Raw genomic sequence first — 19,459 nt, 5'->3', positions numbered from 1 at the left:
ACATAAAAATAAAATGTATGCCAACACACAAAGAGGCAAGTGGAAATACAGTTGTAAGGTTCTTACATTCTATATGAGGTAGATTGCAGCTTTATATATATATTATGTATGTCTATGTATTAGATATATTACATAAATATATAAATACAATGTGCTGTAGTTATATATATCCATCCATTTATATATATATGTACATATATATATATACCCATCCCTATAACAACCACTAAAAATTTAAAGATGCACAACCAATAAGCCAATAAAAAGTGCTCAGTTAAACAAAAAGAACGTAGTAAAGAGGGGAAAAGAAACAAGAAACAGATGAAACAAATAGCCAGAAAGATGGTAGATTTAAATTCAACCATGTTGATAATTACACTAAATGTACTTGATCTAAAATATTGCAAATAAAAGGCAAAGATTTGCAGATTAGAAAAAAAAGCAAGACCCCACTATATGCTGTCTATAAAAAAGAAACAAAAAATCCAAAAACAAAACAACTCTACCTTAAATATAAAGACACAGATAGGTTAAAAGTAAAAAGATGGAAAAAGAAATACTCCCACCAATCAAAGAAAGCTTTAGAGTGGCTATATCACACAAAGTAGAGTTCATGACAAAGAATCATTTATCAGAGATAAAGAGGAACATTTCATAATGATGAAAAAGATCAGTCCATTGGAACTTAACAATCTTAAATGTGTATGTACCTAACAACAACGCTTCAAATTTCATGAAGTAAAGCTGATAGAACTAAAAGGAGAAATAGGCCAATCCACAATCCTAGATTTCAATACTCCTCTCTCACTAACTGACACGAGACAGAGAATCACTGAGGATACAGAAGACTTGACTAACATTAATAAGCAACTGGGACTGACATGTGTAGAACACTTAACCAACTGCACTTTTCCAGCACTCACAAAAACATTCATCAAGAGAGGCCATTAGCTGAGCCATAAGAAGAGTTTCGGGAAGTTTTAAAAGATTTCAATTATACAAAGCATGATTTCTGGCCAAAACAGACCTGCACTAGAAATTAGTAACAGAAACTTATGTGGAAAATCCCCAAATATTTGGAAATTAAACACCTTTCACTGAAACATGACATGCTTTAGCTTTTAAAAGGATCGCTCACCCTGCTATACAGAGAACAGACAAGAGAAAGGCAAGGGCAAAAGCAGCAAGACTCTCCAGGAGGCATTTACAGTTGTCCAGTTGTGATGATGGTGTTATTGACTAGAGTGTTAGCAGGGAAAGCAGTAAGAACAGGTCAATTTTTGAATGGTGCATAAGATTTGAATGAATGGCTTGGATACTGGAATGACAGAGGGAAGGATACCCAGATTCTTGACTTGGGCAAAAGATTTAGAGCCACCATTTATGAGATGGGAAGCATTAGGAAGGTAAGGATTTGAAGGTAAGGTTTAAGTTTTGAGCATGTAAAAACTCAGGGGCTTATTAGACACGTCCATGTAGAGAAGTCAAATAGGTTGTTGGAATCTGGTGTTCTGGGGAGGTTGGCTAAATATATTTTTGGGTTCTATCAGCATGTAAATGTTAGACTGAATGGGATGACCAAGAGACAGAAAGTGCAGAGAAGGATCCAGAAATGAACCTTGGGGTACTCCAAGTTCAGAGGTTGGGCGAGGAGCCAGTGGGATGAAGAGCAGCGAGGTGGAAGTGGGGCCCAGAACAATGGGAGGTTTATGAGGAAGGGTGACCAACTCATCAAACGCTACCATGGGTTAGAAGCTGACCGCTGGGGTTAGTGGTCACCAGGGGCTAAGGCTGTGGTGGGGAGATGACAGGAAGAGAGGAAGTGCAAACAGGTACAGGTTTCTTTTTGGATTTATGGTAATGGTTGCACAACTCTGAGAATACAGTGAAAAGCACTGAATTGTACAACTGGAAATTGTATGCTATGTGGATTATACGTCAAAGCTGGTTTTAAAGATTATTTGAGAGAGAAGAAGAGAGCATGAGAAGGGGGCGGGTCAAAGGGAGAAGCAGACTCCCCGCTGAGCAGGGAGCCTGATGCAGGACTCGATCCTGAGACTCCAGGATCATGACCCGAGCCGAAGGCAGTCGCTTAACCAACTGAGCCACCCAGGCGCCCGCAAAGCTGATTTTAAAAACTGACCACTGGTTTTAACACATGGAGGTCACTGCCGACCTTGAGCAAGCAGTTATGGTGGGGTGATGGCAGCAGGGGCCTGATTGGAAGGGTTTAAAGAGCGAAGACGGGAGAGAACAACAAAGACATCTCTTTAAGGTCGGGGAATAAAGTCATGTTTGTTTTGTTTGCTGTTAGGAATGATCTAGCAGTGAAGTTTGATGGTACAAGAAAGAAGTGAATGAGTAGTCCTCGTGGCTGCCTCACTCATCCCCATAAGGCCTCAAGGTGTGAGTAAAGGAACTGACCTTGGATCACACAACCAGGGGCAAGGGCAGGGCGTGAGGATTCAGGTCAAGGTGGGAGGGTGAAGCGGGAGCCTTCAGCAGTTCTAACGGCTTCAGTTTATTCCATTATTTGGGAGCATGGTGACGAGCCAAGTGAGGGAAACGAATTGGGGAAATAAAGCATAATTAATGGGCAGTCCCGGGGCTGTTTTCAGTCACCCCTGGCAGCGCAGGGGCACGGCATGCACAAAGTTGCGTCTCACCCAGGCTGGGTCTGCGTTCAGGAGAAGAAACAGAAAGGTGGGACGCAGGTTATATTGCTGAACACCAATATGCCACTTTATTATTTGGATTTTTTTTTCCCATTTGTCACATACCTGTCAATGTTTACACAATGAGGAAAATCAACCAGCAGTGGAAGCAACTGACCAAATCAGCTGATAATTCTGTACCCTCTTAACACACATCAATTCTTACTTGGTAGGGATATCTTTACTTTGATTCAGTCTCACAGCTATTCTTAAAATCGGTGTCAAGATTGTCACATCTTTAAATACAGATAGAATTGCCAGAAGTACATAATTTTATATATATATATATATATATGTGTATATATATATAATATATGTACACACACATACAGAAAAATACAAGACTAATTGTTTTTCCACAATATTTAATTTACACACTACTATAACTCTATGCAACTTCTGAAGACAGGTTAAGGGGTACAAGAAACTGTTTAGAGCTAGTAAATAGTTTGGTCCAATATTGTCTTAACGTAATGGTTATTTGCTCCCTCCCTTTTGTGTGACGACATACTATGACATACAACACATGCACAATCATCCACTTATGAACAAATGAGTAAGACGCCACTCAGACTAACATCTGTATACCCAAAGGGTCAACCAATCACACACAACTAATAAGGCTATAATACAGCTATGCAGCATCAACGGTCAACACTGCTGATCCTAAAGTGAGCACCATATATACATCTGAATATAAAAAACCATTGGAAACCAAACACATATGGGTTAGTTAAAAGGTGCCATTCCAAGGCTATACATAATCACAGGAAAAAGTATTTACATTACTTGGAAAACAGCTGCAACAAAGAGTTTATTGCCAATGCCCTTTATAAACTTCTCTCCTACGTTTAATACAGATGTTACGCTCACTATCTATGTGAACCACACATCTTATTTCTGGCCCTTTATAAGATCCCTGCTCAAGAATTTCAAGCAAATATGTTCTATGGCTTCACCCACACATCTTTTCTGGTAGCTTTCAATTACAAATATCACAATGAACTAGAGCTGTAGCTTAAAACATATCTAGCCTAGGTCTAGAAAGTAAAATAAGTATTTTAGGTATCGTCTTAGTTAAGTATATTGTGAAATTCAGAGTTTGGAGTAAAATCTATGAACCCTAAGTAGCAGAGTCAGGGTGTACTTGGAGAAACCGTGACCAATGGAATGCAGTCCTTTGGTGCCCTGCCCACTCTACAGACAAAGTGACTGTCACTTCAGAGACGTGAAGGAAAGCTGCTGAGTGTGGGAAGGTTCCCCCTCCCCCAATCCCAGCCCAGCCACAACCTATCACCAATGTGGATAAGCATTGCTTTGAAGACCCCCAGGCACAGCCTGAAAAAGTAGCATCTGGCCCCTTCCAAAAGTAGCAATCTGCAATATACTGCGTCTTACAAGATAAAATGCCACGAAAGATGATTATCTGGTCAAAAGTAGTCTTTGTACAGGAGCAATTTAAGAGTTCTTTGATTATTGTTTTGGCAGGAAGGCAAAGTGAAAAACACTTGCAGCAAAAAAAAAAAAGCAAAAACCAAAACGACAACAACAACAACAAAAAAAACAAAGCAAGCTTTGTGCATTTTTGTTTGCTGTATGTGTGAATTTTGTTCTTTTATATGTGTTTTTGATCAGCCAATTTTCATAGCTTACTGAGCTAAAGGATATAGAATGGGAAAAAAAAAAAAAAAAAAACGAAAGAGACAACCTAATTACCAAACTCCTAAAAATCAAATCCCAGTAATTTTTTTAAAAAATTTATAGGGTTTTGACTTTGCCAACCTCTGTGTGCACCTTTGCTCCCATATTAGGCCCTACAGTTTCTTCTATCTACATGGTTTTAAAGGAAACCCTAGGGTGTGCCCTATAGGAAGGAATTTACACCGAGCATCTTTTTGTTCTGTTAGACAGACTACACACTCTATAAGTAGAGTTAAGACACCATCAGTTCACTTCATCACATTACAAAATAAGATTGTCTGTTTGTAATTTACCACTACGGGGGAAGCTGCCGTATAAATCTAAGTACTTTATCTCACCTAGTACAAAACAAGAAAATCTTTTTCAGTTAAATTTTAAGAGCCCAAACTTTTTTTTTTTTTCACACTATAGCTTAAGACAAACAGGTGTGGGTATGCTGAAATCATGGTTTTAAGGTTCTCAGTGCAGACGCTCGCTGTACTCTGCTCCGCACAGGCCTCGGGAGGCGGGGCACGCACACGCTTGCAGGCGCCAGGCCTGTCGGCATCACCACGTTATTGCTTTGGTTCTGTCTCAGACACCACGGAGTGTGCCTCAGAGCACGGAGTTTCCGTTATCACAGAAGGTCAGGACAGGAATTTAGATTTGTCACACGGAAACAAAAGCATTTTTTTCTCTCTAGATTAAGTGCGGAACATCAAATTTCTAAGTGCTCCATTTATATTAGGTTCCAAATATACATTTTAATTTAATCCTGATCATCCACATTAAAATTATAAATGTAAAAATTACACAACAGACTTTTCGGCTGGAAAAGAAGTGTCTAGCAGCATGCACAAAGACCATGCATTGTCACATCGTCAGGCGAACAAGTGAAAGGTAATAAATAACTGCTCCTAACGCCCACTGTAAAAGAGCAAAAGCCAAACGAGAAGAGCGGAGAAGCGCGGAGAAGCGTGCCGGTGCTCAGGCCCGAGCGGGGAGGGCGCCGGCGGCCGGGGAGGGCGCCAGTCAGATGACGTGGCAGCAGCTGGCCTGGCTGGAGGCGCACAGCAGCCCGTCCTTAGGGTTCCGCTGGATGTTCACAGAGATGGTCTTTTCGCACAGAGGTAGCTGCAGCACGTTATTTTTCCGGTTCTTGCTCTTTATCCGTTCTAACTCAGTGCTGCTGTCTGCCACGTGGTCGGAGAAAAACTTTATGCTGCCCACACCCGGGGCCTGGCCCGCGCTGCCCGTGGAGCTGATGCACATCTTCCACGTGGACTTCTCCTGGACCTTGACGCTGGAGAAGGACAAGCCGCCCTGTGGGTCGAGGATGTACTTGGCGCTGCCGTGCAGCTGGGAGCCCAGGCAGAGGCTCATGAGTTTGAGGCTCTGCACCAGCTCGCCGGGCCCGGGGCCGGCGCAGCGGCGCGTGCTGCCCGATGTGCCGGTGGGCTTGCCGCCCGAGCCGCCCGCGGGGCTGCCGCCACCCGCGCTGTTCTCGCTCGGGCTGGCCTTGTCCGCGCCGCCGCTGCCGGCACTCGGCTTGCTCTGGCCCCCGCCGTCGCCCTCGCTGCCCGGGGGCCCCTCGCTGCTATCCCGCCGGTGCCAGGAGTAGGTGAAGCCGCTGTCTTTGTCCAGCCGCCGCCGGCTCTCCGAGTCGTCGTCGCTGGTCTCCGAGCTGCTGCAGCTGGAGCCGCGGCCCTGGCTTTTCCGGCGGTGGTAGCGCTTGTGCACCGTGCCCGGGGAGGCGATGTTCATCTTGAGCCGGCTCAGCTTGGGGGGCAGGTTCTCGTCCATGTCGAACTCGTCATCCGACTCCCCTTCCTCAAAGATCTGGTTGAGCACGGGGGCGCTCTTCCTCGACGTCAGCCGGTTGGTCACCGAGGGCTTCCGGCGCAGAACCACTTGTGTCGAGAGGGACATGGGCTTCTTGTCCTCCTCATCTTCCTCTTCGTCTTCCTCCACCCGGAACAGGCACTTGCGCCCGCTGGCCGTGGCTTTCAAGCTCGCCGGGGACACGGTGGAGAGTGCCGGTCCGGCCAACTCGGGGAGGTCGTCCTTCTTAGACGAGTCACACAGGCCTTTGCTCCTGTGGCCATTGAGGACACTGTCGGCAGCCCGAGCAGGAGACTGAGGGACAGTCGCGTGGGACAGAGGAGTGGCCGTGAGATCATCCTCAAGGTCCTGGGGTACATCGATTTTGGTGGGCCACGACTGCCTGTGTAACAGATTGGAAGAAGAAAGCCATGTCATAAATAATATGCAGACTCTATAAAACTACATCACATAACACTGACTAGGGCAAAATCCACAGACTGATAAAAAGAAATATGCAAAAAAGAAAAGGAAAACAAAAAAAACCAGCAGCCTCGCAAACCCATTCGACATCCTATAAAGATCAGCAAGGACACCAGCAGGGCAAATGTGCTTCTGAAACATGGATCAGGCTGTGGCTCACTAGCCAAATGAGAACTTCATCAGAGCTGTCAGGAAAGGGAGCCAGGAGCTACTCCATCTTTCCCATACAAGTCTTACACCACAAGAAAAACAGTTTTAAAAAAGCACAAGGGAGATCACCAAAGCAAAACCCAAACACAACACGTTTTGTTCCTCTGGGTCTTAGATCACAACCTTTGAAGGTATATGGTTTGCTAATAAAATTCACCTGAAAAAAAAAAAACAAAACAATTCACCTGAAATTCCCAGTCTTCCAGATATGACAGGATGGTGTGAAAGTCTGGTGTTTATAAAAATAAATGGAGATAGTTCAGTGGATTAAACATGAGAATACTGGAAAGAAAAGTCAATGGACACGGGCATACATACAACTCTTCACCAATTAAAAAAACACGACGCTAAATATAAATCCAAGTATTTTTAAATGTCCTCACAAGTGTAGTAAGTAGCAAATCCACAATTATTTAAACTTTGATTCTATTCCCCCGTCTAGAGTCACCCGAGCAACAAGAACATTGCTTGGCAGCCAAAGAAGAGAACTTTTTGAAAATGAGGTCTCTGGCTGTTTTGGAATTCTTAACTGTCCTCTGTCCAGGGGAATAGATGTCAGAGATCTTTAAAATAGCCACTTCCACACTATGAAACTTTCGTGTTCACACCAATTCTGTTATCCTAGAAATAAAACCCAATTGAATCTAGAGCTTTAAAAAACTCACAGGAATTTACGACAGACATCTTTCCCCCAACTCAGAGCCATTTCCTCTTTGTCCACGGCGTGGTCCATCTATGCTAGTCTTGGTAGTTCATAAAGGCTGAGTGCTGGATAATGTCTCTGAGGTCACTAAGTGTCTCTGGACAAGTCCTCTGTCCCCCACCCACACACAAAGCCGGGGCGACGCCTGCGGCTCTGCAGCACGGCACCCCGCCCCCGTTCCGGAAAGAGCAGCGCCCCCCCACGCCCGCAAACACCCCGGGGGCCCTGGGCCGGAAGGCCGGGTGCCGACTGTGTCCGACCCACCAGAGCGGCAGCCAGCGCAGTCCAGGATCAGGGGGCCCACACGTGGCGGAGGCTCTTCTCTCCTCACCTCCCACCCCACCTGAAAAGAAAGCCAAAACCGTTCTCAGAGCCCACTCCCCAAAACAGGAGGGGTGGCTGTGGCCACTGGGGTGGCTCCTCCATTGGCCACTTCGAACCAACGGCTTTTATAGGAATAAGTGGTTCAACCGCTCACGTTAATTGAGCGCACATCTGAGCTCCATGTTGTGCTAACCGAAGTCAGTCCTCTTCATGGCCACAACACTGTGAGCAGAGACGGCTAAACAAGACCTGTAAATGAGTCACACGGACAGAACAGTTCGCGCGGCCTGAGTGCTTCCCAGAGCCAGCAGAGCGGAGAGCCGGGCAGCTCTCCACAAGCTGGGGCCATGATCATCCCCTTCACAGGAGGAAGAAGTGACAACGCGGCCAGGGCAGGAAACCTGACCGAGGTCACGCAGGCTGGCAGACAGTGACACGGAGGCTGGGTTCCATGGCTACTGCACCCCCCGGGGCAACCTAGGAAGCTTCTAAATGGCCGCTGCAGAACAGCTGGGCCTCTGCGGTCTGGCCTCAGGGATTCTCCTCACTTCCTGGGGCTCGGAAAGGATGCTGGCACCGAGCGCTCCCGTGCCGGGGTCCGCTCCTCAGAGGACCTCACGAGGCCTCTTCTAAAACATAGACCACGCCATGCTTCCAGCCCAGGCTTGCAGAACCCAAAGGAGGGCGTTCTCGCTGCAGCTGGGGCTCCCTGGCTCACCCTGCCTGCCCCGGCCCCTGGAAGAGCTGGGCTCGTTTCAACACCTGTCTCCTGACTCAGTCCAGGGTCCTGTGCCCCAGGGTCACTCTGATCTGAAGGCACGTCCAGCGACAGAACTAAGTCAGGTCCTGGGTTTTGACGATAAAGTCACAGTGCCAGTAAAAAGAAGGCAAGGAAGCAGATACCCCACCTGCCCTGGGCCCGGGAGGAGGTGAGGCCCTCACAGAACCTCTACTCTGGTATCTCCAGGAGGGTAAAAGGAAAACTTGAGGGAAGGCTCTGATATTTCTTTATAGGCTCTATAACTTTTATAATAAGGTACAACCAACTTATTTACATATGTGATCAACTTTAGATTGAGTTCTGATCTGTTTCACTGAAAACAGCTCAAATCCAAATATTCCATCCTCTAAGGCTAGACTGACTCCAGACTTGGTGGCCTGATGTGTGGTGACCCTTCTCTTTCCCAGCAGGGGGCCCAGGTCAGGACTAGGATGACCTCACCCCTCAAAGTCACTGTTCTGGTTGGTCTCATGCCTGAGTCCCTGGCTCCCTGGGACCCAGTCCCCTTCCACACAGACAGCAGACAGCGTGCCTAGGTTTCATTACAGAAGCCTCCATCCAGGATCCAAACGAAGTTATACTAAGTCCACTTTCCAATTCTAAACTTCTAAATCTTTATTCTTTGGCCACCCAGGAACGTTTTCTTCTCTCTTCTCTGTTGCTGCATCCCAAGTAACAACCTACACATGGCAAGCTGACTCCAAGTAATTTAAATCCAATGGCTTTCTGCTTATTTTAAATAATTATTATTACATATTCACACACACATATTTGTATATGGATGTACGCGTAGAGAATTATTCAGAATTGGGAGCATCCTTCTGTTTTTGAATCACTACACTTCCATGGATTCCTTTATCTGAAGAGGGAAAGATAAATTCTACATGACTTTCATAGTGGTGATGTAAAAATATAATCCTCTCCGTCCTTTGATTTTGAATGGAAAGCGTATAATATGGCAGAAGAAAAAGCAAGGTGGGGAGGAGGAGGAAAAATGGGGAAGAGCACATTCATGACTTTACCAAAGACACCAGTGGTGATGAAATAGTCATAACAGTGACAGCAAACACGTGGAGCCCAGCTCAGGAGGTGGATGTATTATTACTCCCATTTCACAGATCAGGAAACTGAGTCAAAAAGAGGTGAAGTGACCTCCCAATGTCAAGCAGCCAATAAATCAACTAGCTGATCTGTCAAATCACTGAAATCCTGAGATAATATCATGGCACGGAAATTCCCTTAATGTTCTTAAAAATTATTTCAAATAACAGTGGGAACATTTGGCCCTGTTCCTGGAATGAAAACTTAAAGAAAATAACACATTAATACACATAAGATCTGGAAGAGTTTAATGAAAATAGTTGACAGACACTCTGAGGCTCCTTCTCCAAACGTGTTTTCCTGGCCAGGCCAGCAGCCACAGCCCCTCTCCCCTGAGCCCAGGAAGGAAGGTGTTCTTGGTGACAAAGGAACAAGACTCCCACACAGAGAGAGCCCATGCGTGGCCTCTCCAATGAGGCTGCCACCACTGTTTATACTCTTGTGCCCCAAAGAGTTAGGAAGCATTTTTTTTAAAGGGGTTCTCTATTTCAAAACGTTAACTTACTAAAATCAGTGAAGATTTTTTTTCTCACCTAAACTGGGCCTTGATATTGCTAGGACTTGCAGATCTGGTTTGTATCTCTTTCTCTTGCTTCTCCCTCAGGATCCTTTCAGCAAGCAAGAAGTAAGTGGCCGTGATATGATTATACCTGTTGGTTTCCAGGGCTCTGAGGAAAATAAGGGAGAATAAATGTAAGCCATGTCAGCAGGTTTGCTTTTTTACAAGCAGAATTCTTTTTTTTTTTTTCTTTTCCAAAGTATAAGCAAATGAAATCCAATGACCTGGAATCTTTAAAATCATGAAAAAAACACAAACAAGAAGAAAAACCTAGTAGTTATTTAGATCACTCATGAAATTCTAAAAAACTATATAAAAATGTTCAATTAGTAAGAAAAATCCAAAACGCTGAGAGCAGCTGAGCTGGATGTCAGTTTTCGATGCATAAAAAAGGTGATGAAGCTTTCCAAGAATGTATGCATTATACAAAACTTTAATCTGTGTCAGTGTTCATTTTCATTAAATTGGCTTACGTGCTTCCATCAGAAGTATGAAATGAGCTGTATGAATGTGCACTGAAATACTAGTATCAATCAGAAAAATGAGGGTAAGTTTTTATTTTTACACTCTTTGCATTTAATGAATTACTAATATAACTGAGAACATGTCATTAGCCTCTTCTTTGAATAAAATCAATGTATTCATTCATCCATTTCAAAAGAGGGCTCTGACTCCTTAGTCTGAGCAGGCACCCTGCAGCCCCGGGCTGGCAGCCTCCCGCCCACGGGGCACACGGCCACCTGCCCTCCTGCGGCTGGCCTGGCCTGAGGACTGCACAAGTGCACTACAAGGGTCTACAGGGCCCAGAAACTTTCTGTAGTCACTGAAAATACACAATTGAACACTTAGGAAAGAAGCAATACAAGGATCCCTTTTCACAAGACGGACAGGGGGGGTCACAGCTAATGGGGGCAGGGCAGACTGAGGTGCAAGACTCTAAAGTAAGAGCCCAAGATGAAATTCAGGGCTCAGAATGACTTCTTAGAGTGGTTTCCTAAGCCAAGTACCAAACTAAGGTCACTGGCTTATTTTGAGGGGGCCAAAAAACACGTGTCCTTTAGTTGAGGCATCATGCTCAGGAGGGGGAGCTGGTCACAGACAAGCCATGGGCAAGAGCTGAGACCAGCTGGGGGGAATGAGCTCGGGCCTCCCAGCCCCTGCTTCACCGTGCACCTGCCCACCAGTGCACAGGCAAATGGGGTCTCCTGAGCCAGGGAGACTGCCCCTCCCTTTGGATTTATCGTTGAATTTACATGAATCCAATAGTTCTAAATGATACCACTGCATGTGTTTATTTAGGCTAAGAACATTGAGCCAATTCAGGGAGATACAAATAGCCTTCTATGCACTCAAAATGAAAAATCACTTTCTACACATTCCTAAAACGAGTGTCCTTGGCAGGCATGTCCTGCTCTTCCTATTCATTTAGGTCATTAAGTATGACAACTCATAATGCAGCTGGAAATCTGCAGAAATTTGTACTTAAACCAAAATTTTGAATCTGAGTGGTTTTCTTTTTTGCCCACCCCCTCACCCCCTGACGGAGTATCTCCTCTTTCCATCATACCTGATGGTTTCACTCAACAGGTTAAATAACATTTTGACTTTTCATTTGTGGAAATACTTCATAATTTTCTAGACAGGACCTCTTATAGAAATAAATCATTATTAAAACAAAGCAACTGCATCTTTATATTATCCTTGATTCCAAACTTCTTAGATTATTAAAAACTGGCTTTGGTTTTAAATGACTTAATTAACAACTTTGTATCTTACGGGTTGCAGGTCGCTGCAGCAAGGGCTCTGAAGGGCCAGAAAGTAAGCATTTTACGCTTTGTGGGTCACGTGGTCTCTCTCACAGCTACTCTGATACTGTAGCACAATGTGGCCAATGACAATACCCAAGCCACCAGGCATGACTGTGACCCACTAAAATCTTCCTCACAACAATGTGTGACCAGCCCCATGTGTCAACCCCTCATTTAGAGGACTGCGGTCTGCCCCATTCTCCCCACTCACTGTGGGGAGCAGAGGGAGACATGACAATGAAGAAGATGCTGCTATGGAAAAGACATGTACTGGGATACAAAAAAAGCTATTCCAATCCACCCCTACAGGGAGAGAGGCCACAGCGTTTGGTGACACCACCCAGCAATGGTGTACTTGTTCACTAGTACAAAAATAAAAACAACAGAACAATAAAACCTATAGACAGGCACTGGACCAGGAACTGTAGAAATAAATGACATGACTTCTGCCAATTGGGAACTCTACGCATTACAGTGTCCACAGGCCCTGACAAGTTAAGAGAAGAGACCATTCCAAGAATCCTAAACCCGTGGCCCCACGCTGATGAGTGCTGACATACTCTACAATGGCGTCGCGGTCCGCTATGTCCCCGAGCACCATGCGCTGAATGATGCTATTGTGTTCCTCCTCCGAGAGGTTTTTGTATGACACGAGGGGGATGTTATACTTCGTGGCTGGTGAAGGGTCCACTCCCTGAAGCCAAGGATGATTTTCAATCTCTTCTAAGGAGGCCCTTCTCTTGGGATCTCTCTGTAGCATCCGTGTGATCAGGCTGGAAAGGAAGGTAAGTCCACTGTTAGAGCAAACTGTTGGCAGGGATTAGTAATGGTGGATTATTTTATTAATCAGAATTGTTTCCTACACTTATACCATCAATTTCATTAGGCTCACTAGTGGTGGTGGTGGTGCAGCAGATGGGAATAAAGAAAATTTAGTGCCATCAGATTCATAAATAGAAAATCACAACTGCCGGATATACTGATAAGCCAAACAGCTTCCTATCATCTAGAATTAGCTCTAGATATCAACATCTGTTGTTGAATTAACTGTGGCTTAGTGGCATGCCAGAACCAGCTATAGTGATCAACAATGACATACAGAATACAGTGCATGAGCCAACTTCTGCTTCAGGGAGAATAAATGATCTTGATGAAAACAATCAAAATGCCACAGGCTTTTAAACATATATTTTGTTTAAATGCATTGTGCTGGCAAAATAATAAATACATATATACATAAAGATGGAAGGAAGGAAAAGAATACTCAAAGGTAAAAATGGAGTAAAAGCAGGACTTTTAGGAGGCGAATGACAAAGCTAGCCTTTGACCTGACTGCTTCTGCTTTGGTTTCGAAAGCTATACTGAGTGCACAAAATAGAATATAATGTGTAGGGCCTACTGAAGGCAGGGAGTACAACTAGAGCCCTCGTAAAGAGCTGGGGTCCCAGCTTCAGTGTTAGGGTGAATGAGAAATGAGAAACAAATCTGCTAAGATATCAAGAAGGAAACTTGCCTGCCTCAAAACTGGCTGTGGAGTGGGGCAGGGAAATCTCATCTAAGAATTTCTAGCCACAGGCTGGCCCTCACACAAGTCTGTGGTCCAAATTAATGATATCTGCGTGGTACATGTAGAGAAGTTGTTAATTTAAGGCGGTTTTAAGCTGGAGGTGCTCCTAAGTAACTACAGTAGAGAAGGAAATGTAAAACCTTTTCATAGGAACGTAACTTAAAAGAACTCCCACATAGTATTACAAGGAATACGGCCTCACAATCAAAAAATACAAAGGAAACAAGTACTAACAAGAACTAAAAAAACATGATGGCAACATCAGAATGCAAAGTCTTAAAATACTGAAATTTTCAGACACAGAAGATAACTGTGTTGAATATGTTTAAGACATGGAGAAGTCTGAAATACAAAAAACAGTAAAAAAAAAAAAAGCAATGGACAAATTTTTAAAATTAGATATAAAGAAAATTAATGAATTGGAAGATAGAGCCAAGGAAATAACCCTGCACCGGTGGACTAAGAGAAAATATGAAGAGATGAAAAGACAAGGACGACAGAGTGAAAATACCTAACATATATCTAATCGGGAGTTCCAGAAGGGAACAAGGGAATGGGCAAGAAACTATATTTGAAAAGATAATAGCTAAGGATTTTCCAAATTCATGGAAGAACACAAATCCTGACCCAGGAAGCCTAACACATCCTAAGCAGAATGAATAGAAGCTCTTAGAGCAGCCTGAGAAGAGAGCGATCACCTGTGCAAGAACAATAACAACATGAACAGATGACATCCCAAAAGTAACAAGACATATCAGAAGATGTGGTAACATCTTCAATAACCTGAGAGAAAACAACTGTCCACACCTAGAATTCTAGACTCAATGAAACTTTCAAGGGCACATGTAACATAAAAAGATTTTCAATGAAAAACTGAGAAAGTTTATCACCAACAAATGCTCATCAAAAAAATTCTAAAGGGTATAATTTTAGCAGAAGAATGTGATCCCAAGTGGAAGGATATACAAAGTTTTTTATCAAGCACCTGGGTAATTCTAAACAATTTTTTTACTGTACTATACTCTCTAATTTGTAGAGTTAGAAAATATTGAATGGTAAAGTGTTCTAAGGATTTTGTGTTGTTTAGGAAGAGATAAACGTAAGGGTTAACTATCAATTTTATTAAATTAAGCATATAGGAGGCACCTGGGTGGCTTAGTCGGTTAAGCATCTGCCTTCAGCTCAGGTCATGATCCCAGGGTCCTGGGACTGAATCCCACATAGGGGGCTCCCTGCTCAAAAGGGACTCTGCTTCTCCCTCTGCCCCACCCCCACCCCCCATGAGCTCTCTCTCCCTCTCTCTCAAATAAATCTTAAAAAAATTAAAATTAATTAATTAAGCATACAAATATATATGTGTGTGTTAAAACAGGATAAGCACTAAAATAATTGACTATAACTTCCAAGCTAGTTGAAGGGAGACAGCCAAGTAAGGAGAAAATGAAAAACCTCCATTGATCCTAAAGAAGGAACAGACCAAAAAAAAGAAAAAAAAGGAAAAAAAGAAAAGTAGGAGAAATATGAAGCATATAAGAAGAGCATAAATATACCTACATCTTTCAGTGAAGACAATAAATATGAATGGGATAAACTCTGATGAAAAGACAAAAATCCTCAGAAGGGATTAAACCCCAGCTCCCAGCTGTTAAAAAAGACATACTTAAAATCAAGACAATGAAAGGTTTAAAGTAAATGAATGGAAAACTATATAGCACATAAATGCTAACCAAAAGAAGACTGGTATGGCTAAAGACTAGATAACACAGATTGACTTTAAGGCAAAAAGCATCATTAGAGATAAACAAGTGATACGCAAGTTCAATTCACCAGTAAGATACAACAATTAGCACCTAATTACCATTGCCTCAAAACACTTAAAGCAAAAACTGATAGACTCCCAAGAATAAAACAATAAATCTACCATCATAGTGAAAGAATATCTCAGTAAGTGATAAATCAAGTAATCAAAAAACTCAGAAAAGATGTAATTTAGAACAGCATAATTAACAAGCTTGATCTTAAGGATTTATATACAACTCTGACCCCGAAAATGGGTAAATACATATTCTATTCCAGAACAAAAGAATCATTTACAAAAACTGACTCCGTACTAGGCATAAAGCAAGCCTCAACAATTTGAAAAACAACAAAAAACTAGTACTACATAGACTATATTCCTGGACCACAATGGAATTAAGTTAGAAATGAATAACAAAAAAGTAATTAGAAAAATTCTATACATTTGGAAATGTAAAATACCCCTCTAAAAACTTAAGGTCAAATAAAGCATTTGAAGCTAGAAAATACTCAGAACTGAATAATAACAGGGCTATAACTCAAAACTAGTAAGATACTGCAGAAATGGTACAAGGAGGCAATTTAATAGCCTTAACTATGACATTAGAAAAGGAAAATTTGTGAGCCAAATATCCAACATAAGAAAAAAAGAAGAGAATCAGCCCATGAAGTAGGTAGAAGGAAATAATACAGATAAGAGAAAATTCACAACATAAAACAAGAAATACAAGTAAATTAATAAATATAAAAGGCAGTTCCTTGAAAAAAACTAATAAAACTAACAAACCTCAGGCAAGACTAAATGAAGACAAAAACAAGAGAAGGCAAAAACTGTCAATACTGGAATGATAAAGGGCAACATCCCACTGATCTATATACTTTACAAATATAACCAGAGAATATAAATACTTGAGGCCAATAAATTTGAAAATTTAGATAAAATGGGCAAGCTCCTTAAAAAAACACAAGTTAGCAAAACTGATATAGGAAAAAGTAGAAAACTCAATGGTCCTACAGTTATTAAAAATAATCCCTCTACAAGGGAGAAACAGAGAAGGCTCCTAAGATATCACAACTGTTATATTTCTTACTCTGGATAACAGGTTCTACCATTCTCACATCATCAGTAGATAGAGAAGCCTGTATCTGAATCCAAAGAGTCTGAATAGGTAGCTCTTAACCATCCACCACATGGGCCTAAATGGGGTTCCACTTGGAGAAAAGATTTCTCAAACCATCAGATTTCCTTCTTACCAGCTGATGGGAAAAATTCAAAACTTTATTACTACAACAAAATCCTTAAAGTAATAGCTATAATCTCAGCTGAACTTACTTAAAAATATCACCCATTTAAAAAAAAAAAACAGGGCGCCTGGGTGGCTCAGTTGGTTAAGCGACTGCCTTCGGCTCAGGTCATGATCCTGGAGTCCCTGGATCGAGTCCCGCATCGGGCTCCCTGCTCAGCAAGGAGTCTGCTTCTCCCTCTGACCCTCCCCCCTCTCATGTGCTCTCCCTCTCTCATTCTCTCTGTCTCAAATAAATAAATAAAATCTTTAAAAAAAAAAAAAAAAAAAAAACATATATATATATCACCCATAATGTCAATGAAATACTGAGCTTCTAACAGTTGTTTTATTCCATTATTATATTTCTCACTATACATATCACAGAACTATAAAGTACTTTAAATTCCAAATAATCAACTTGAGTGTACTTTTGGTTGCTGGCTTCCCATAATCACACAAACCAACTGCAGAGAGCGGTGTATGAATAAAATTAAGGGAAACGTTATGTAAAACCTAAAATGGTGTGTTGGTGGTCTATTTCATGAAAAGAAATGCCTTAACTTTTCTCTGGAATTTAAAATAATTCCAGGTGGTCTTGCTTTTTTGCTGATGCAAAAACACCAAGATAGTTCCCATGGTAATATCTTCATTTCCAGTGAGTAACTACCACTCCTGGAGGCTGAAGAGGCATATAATGGGCTTCTTGAAAACAAGTGTATTTAAGAAATAGATGAACACATTTTGTACTCCAATATTAAATTTCAAATCATATTCTGGAGTTAACCCCCCAAAACACACTTAACAAAAATAAAATATCAAGTTCAAAAATAAAAACGAACTCAGATGCTTATATATTGAAGTCACCTCAAATTTTTTTGACATATTAATGGAATAAAACAAAACTTCTGGGGTGCATGGGTGGCTCAGTTGGTTAAGCATCCAACTCTTAATTTTGATCAGGTCATGATATCGGGGACATGAGATTGAGCCCAGAGTTGGGGTCCACACTCAGCGTGGGGTCTGCTTGGGATTCTCTCTCTCTCTCTCTCCCCCTCTGCCCCTCCCCCTGCTTGCACTCTAGATAAATAAATCTTTAAAAAAATAAATAAAAATCTGGTTTTAGTATGAGTGTTTTAAGTTTCCACATTCTTTTTCTGTTTTTACTTACTCTTTACACTCTTTGGACACATGGGATGGTACGGTATATTTGCAATCCATGATCATTGTCAATGTTTCACTGTCATTGGCCTCTTGAAAAGGTGGTTGCCCACACACCAACATGAAAAGGATCACTCCCAGACTCCATATATCTACAAATCAAAGACATACTGTTAAATATTGGATGAGTTAGAAAACCAAAAGCACTAAGAAGAGCGAAAATAGACTAACAATATCATTTTATTTCAATAGTGAAAACCATTTATATCTCAAAGAAAAACATCTAGGGAAGAAAACTTAAGTCCCAATAAGGCAGGGAAGGTATCTGTCTTGTTCACTGTTTTTATATTCACCTCAGCCACATAGTGAATAATCAATAAATGTTCAACAAAGAGATAAATTAATTCATTAATGGCAAGAATATCAAGTGGAAAGTACCTATCAAGGTTCCCAAGCCACTGGACAACACACTGCTGTCTTTCTCATGACATTATTTACCAGAGAAAAACTAAAACTAGTATTTTAATACTCTGAGACATGAAAAGGATTTTGCCTAACGTCACAATTATCTCAGTTTTCTTTACCTCAATCCTGGTGAGGTAACCAGATGATGTAAATCACAGTCATTTTATAGTTAAGAAAATTAAAATTCAGAGAGGAGAAATATTTCTGTGCTGTCACTGAAGAAAAAGACAGGCGATACATGATTTCAGAGGACAAAACTAGGTCTGAAGATACAAGTAACCAGGAGGCACACTCTGGCTTAAAAACAGCAGAAGCTACTTAATAAAGCGCTGGGAAAGACAGCAGGTTTCCCATCACTCTAAGTACTTCAGCAAAGGCTGCGCAACCATCTAATATTCTGCTTAAGACATTCCTGTAGTGATTGTAAGGCTGGACTAGTTGACATCCGAGGACCCTACCAACTGTAGCATTAGACTAACTCCTACAAGAGCAAATAACCCCCTACCTTCTTGCCATTAGATAAAATCTCACCAATCATTTGGAAAAATGATGGCTTTTCAAATGAACAAAGGATGAATCCATTTAGGAAGGGTATCACAAATCATTCACTCATTCCAGAAACTAAAGTATAGACATGATTACATAAACATTAATAAAACAAGAGATGAATTCAAGAAGCTTTCTACCACAAAAGGCTTAGAAGAGAATGCAAGCCATGTGGACTTTGTCACATCTGTTAATACTGAACTGCTGTTTTCATTTAGCTTAAACTCCCAAAATAATGTAGGATCCATACTATTTTCCAGCAGAATTATAACTTGTTAATAAAATATCTTCTCCTTGGTCCAAACTAAACAAAGAGGGCAATAAAGGCAGAAACCCAAAAGTTAAACACATTGTGATTTTTTTATATGTACAACAGATTTTTCTAAGGATGCTTCAATGAAAATTAATCAGATGGAAAAATCTACTAAAATTAAAACATTACATATGTAAGAATAA

General features: G+C 41.9%; 1 protein-coding gene across 6 annotated transcripts in view; it reads right to left on the bottom strand.

Moving 5' to 3' along the window:
* Positions 1-2,715: 2,715 nt before the first annotated feature.
* SNRK (SNF related kinase) overlaps positions 2,716-19,459 on the bottom strand; it is a 56,613-nt gene continuing 39,869 nt past the window's right edge. For all 6 annotated transcript variants that reach the window (XM_036118818.2, XM_078074091.1, XM_036118819.2 and 3 more), the window contains 4 exons: positions 18,003-18,144; positions 12,745-12,957; positions 10,351-10,485; positions 2,716-6,618 (listed from right to left, as the gene is read on the bottom strand). In XM_036118818.2, coding sequence (XP_035974711.2) covers positions 5,427-6,618; positions 10,351-10,485; positions 12,745-12,957; positions 18,003-18,144 — 1,682 coding nt within the window. In that variant the 3' untranslated portion in view covers positions 2,716-5,426. The remainder of the gene's footprint in view (positions 6,619-10,350; positions 10,486-12,744; positions 12,958-18,002; positions 18,145-19,459) is intronic.

Source organism: Halichoerus grypus, chromosome 1 (assembly GCF_964656455.1).
Source record: "Halichoerus grypus chromosome 1, mHalGry1.hap1.1, whole genome shotgun sequence".
Taxonomy (NCBI): Eukaryota; Metazoa; Chordata; class Mammalia; order Carnivora; family Phocidae; genus Halichoerus; species Halichoerus grypus.
Note: the sequence above shows the minus strand (reverse complement) of the source record. Positions and strands in the feature narration are given on the sequence as shown.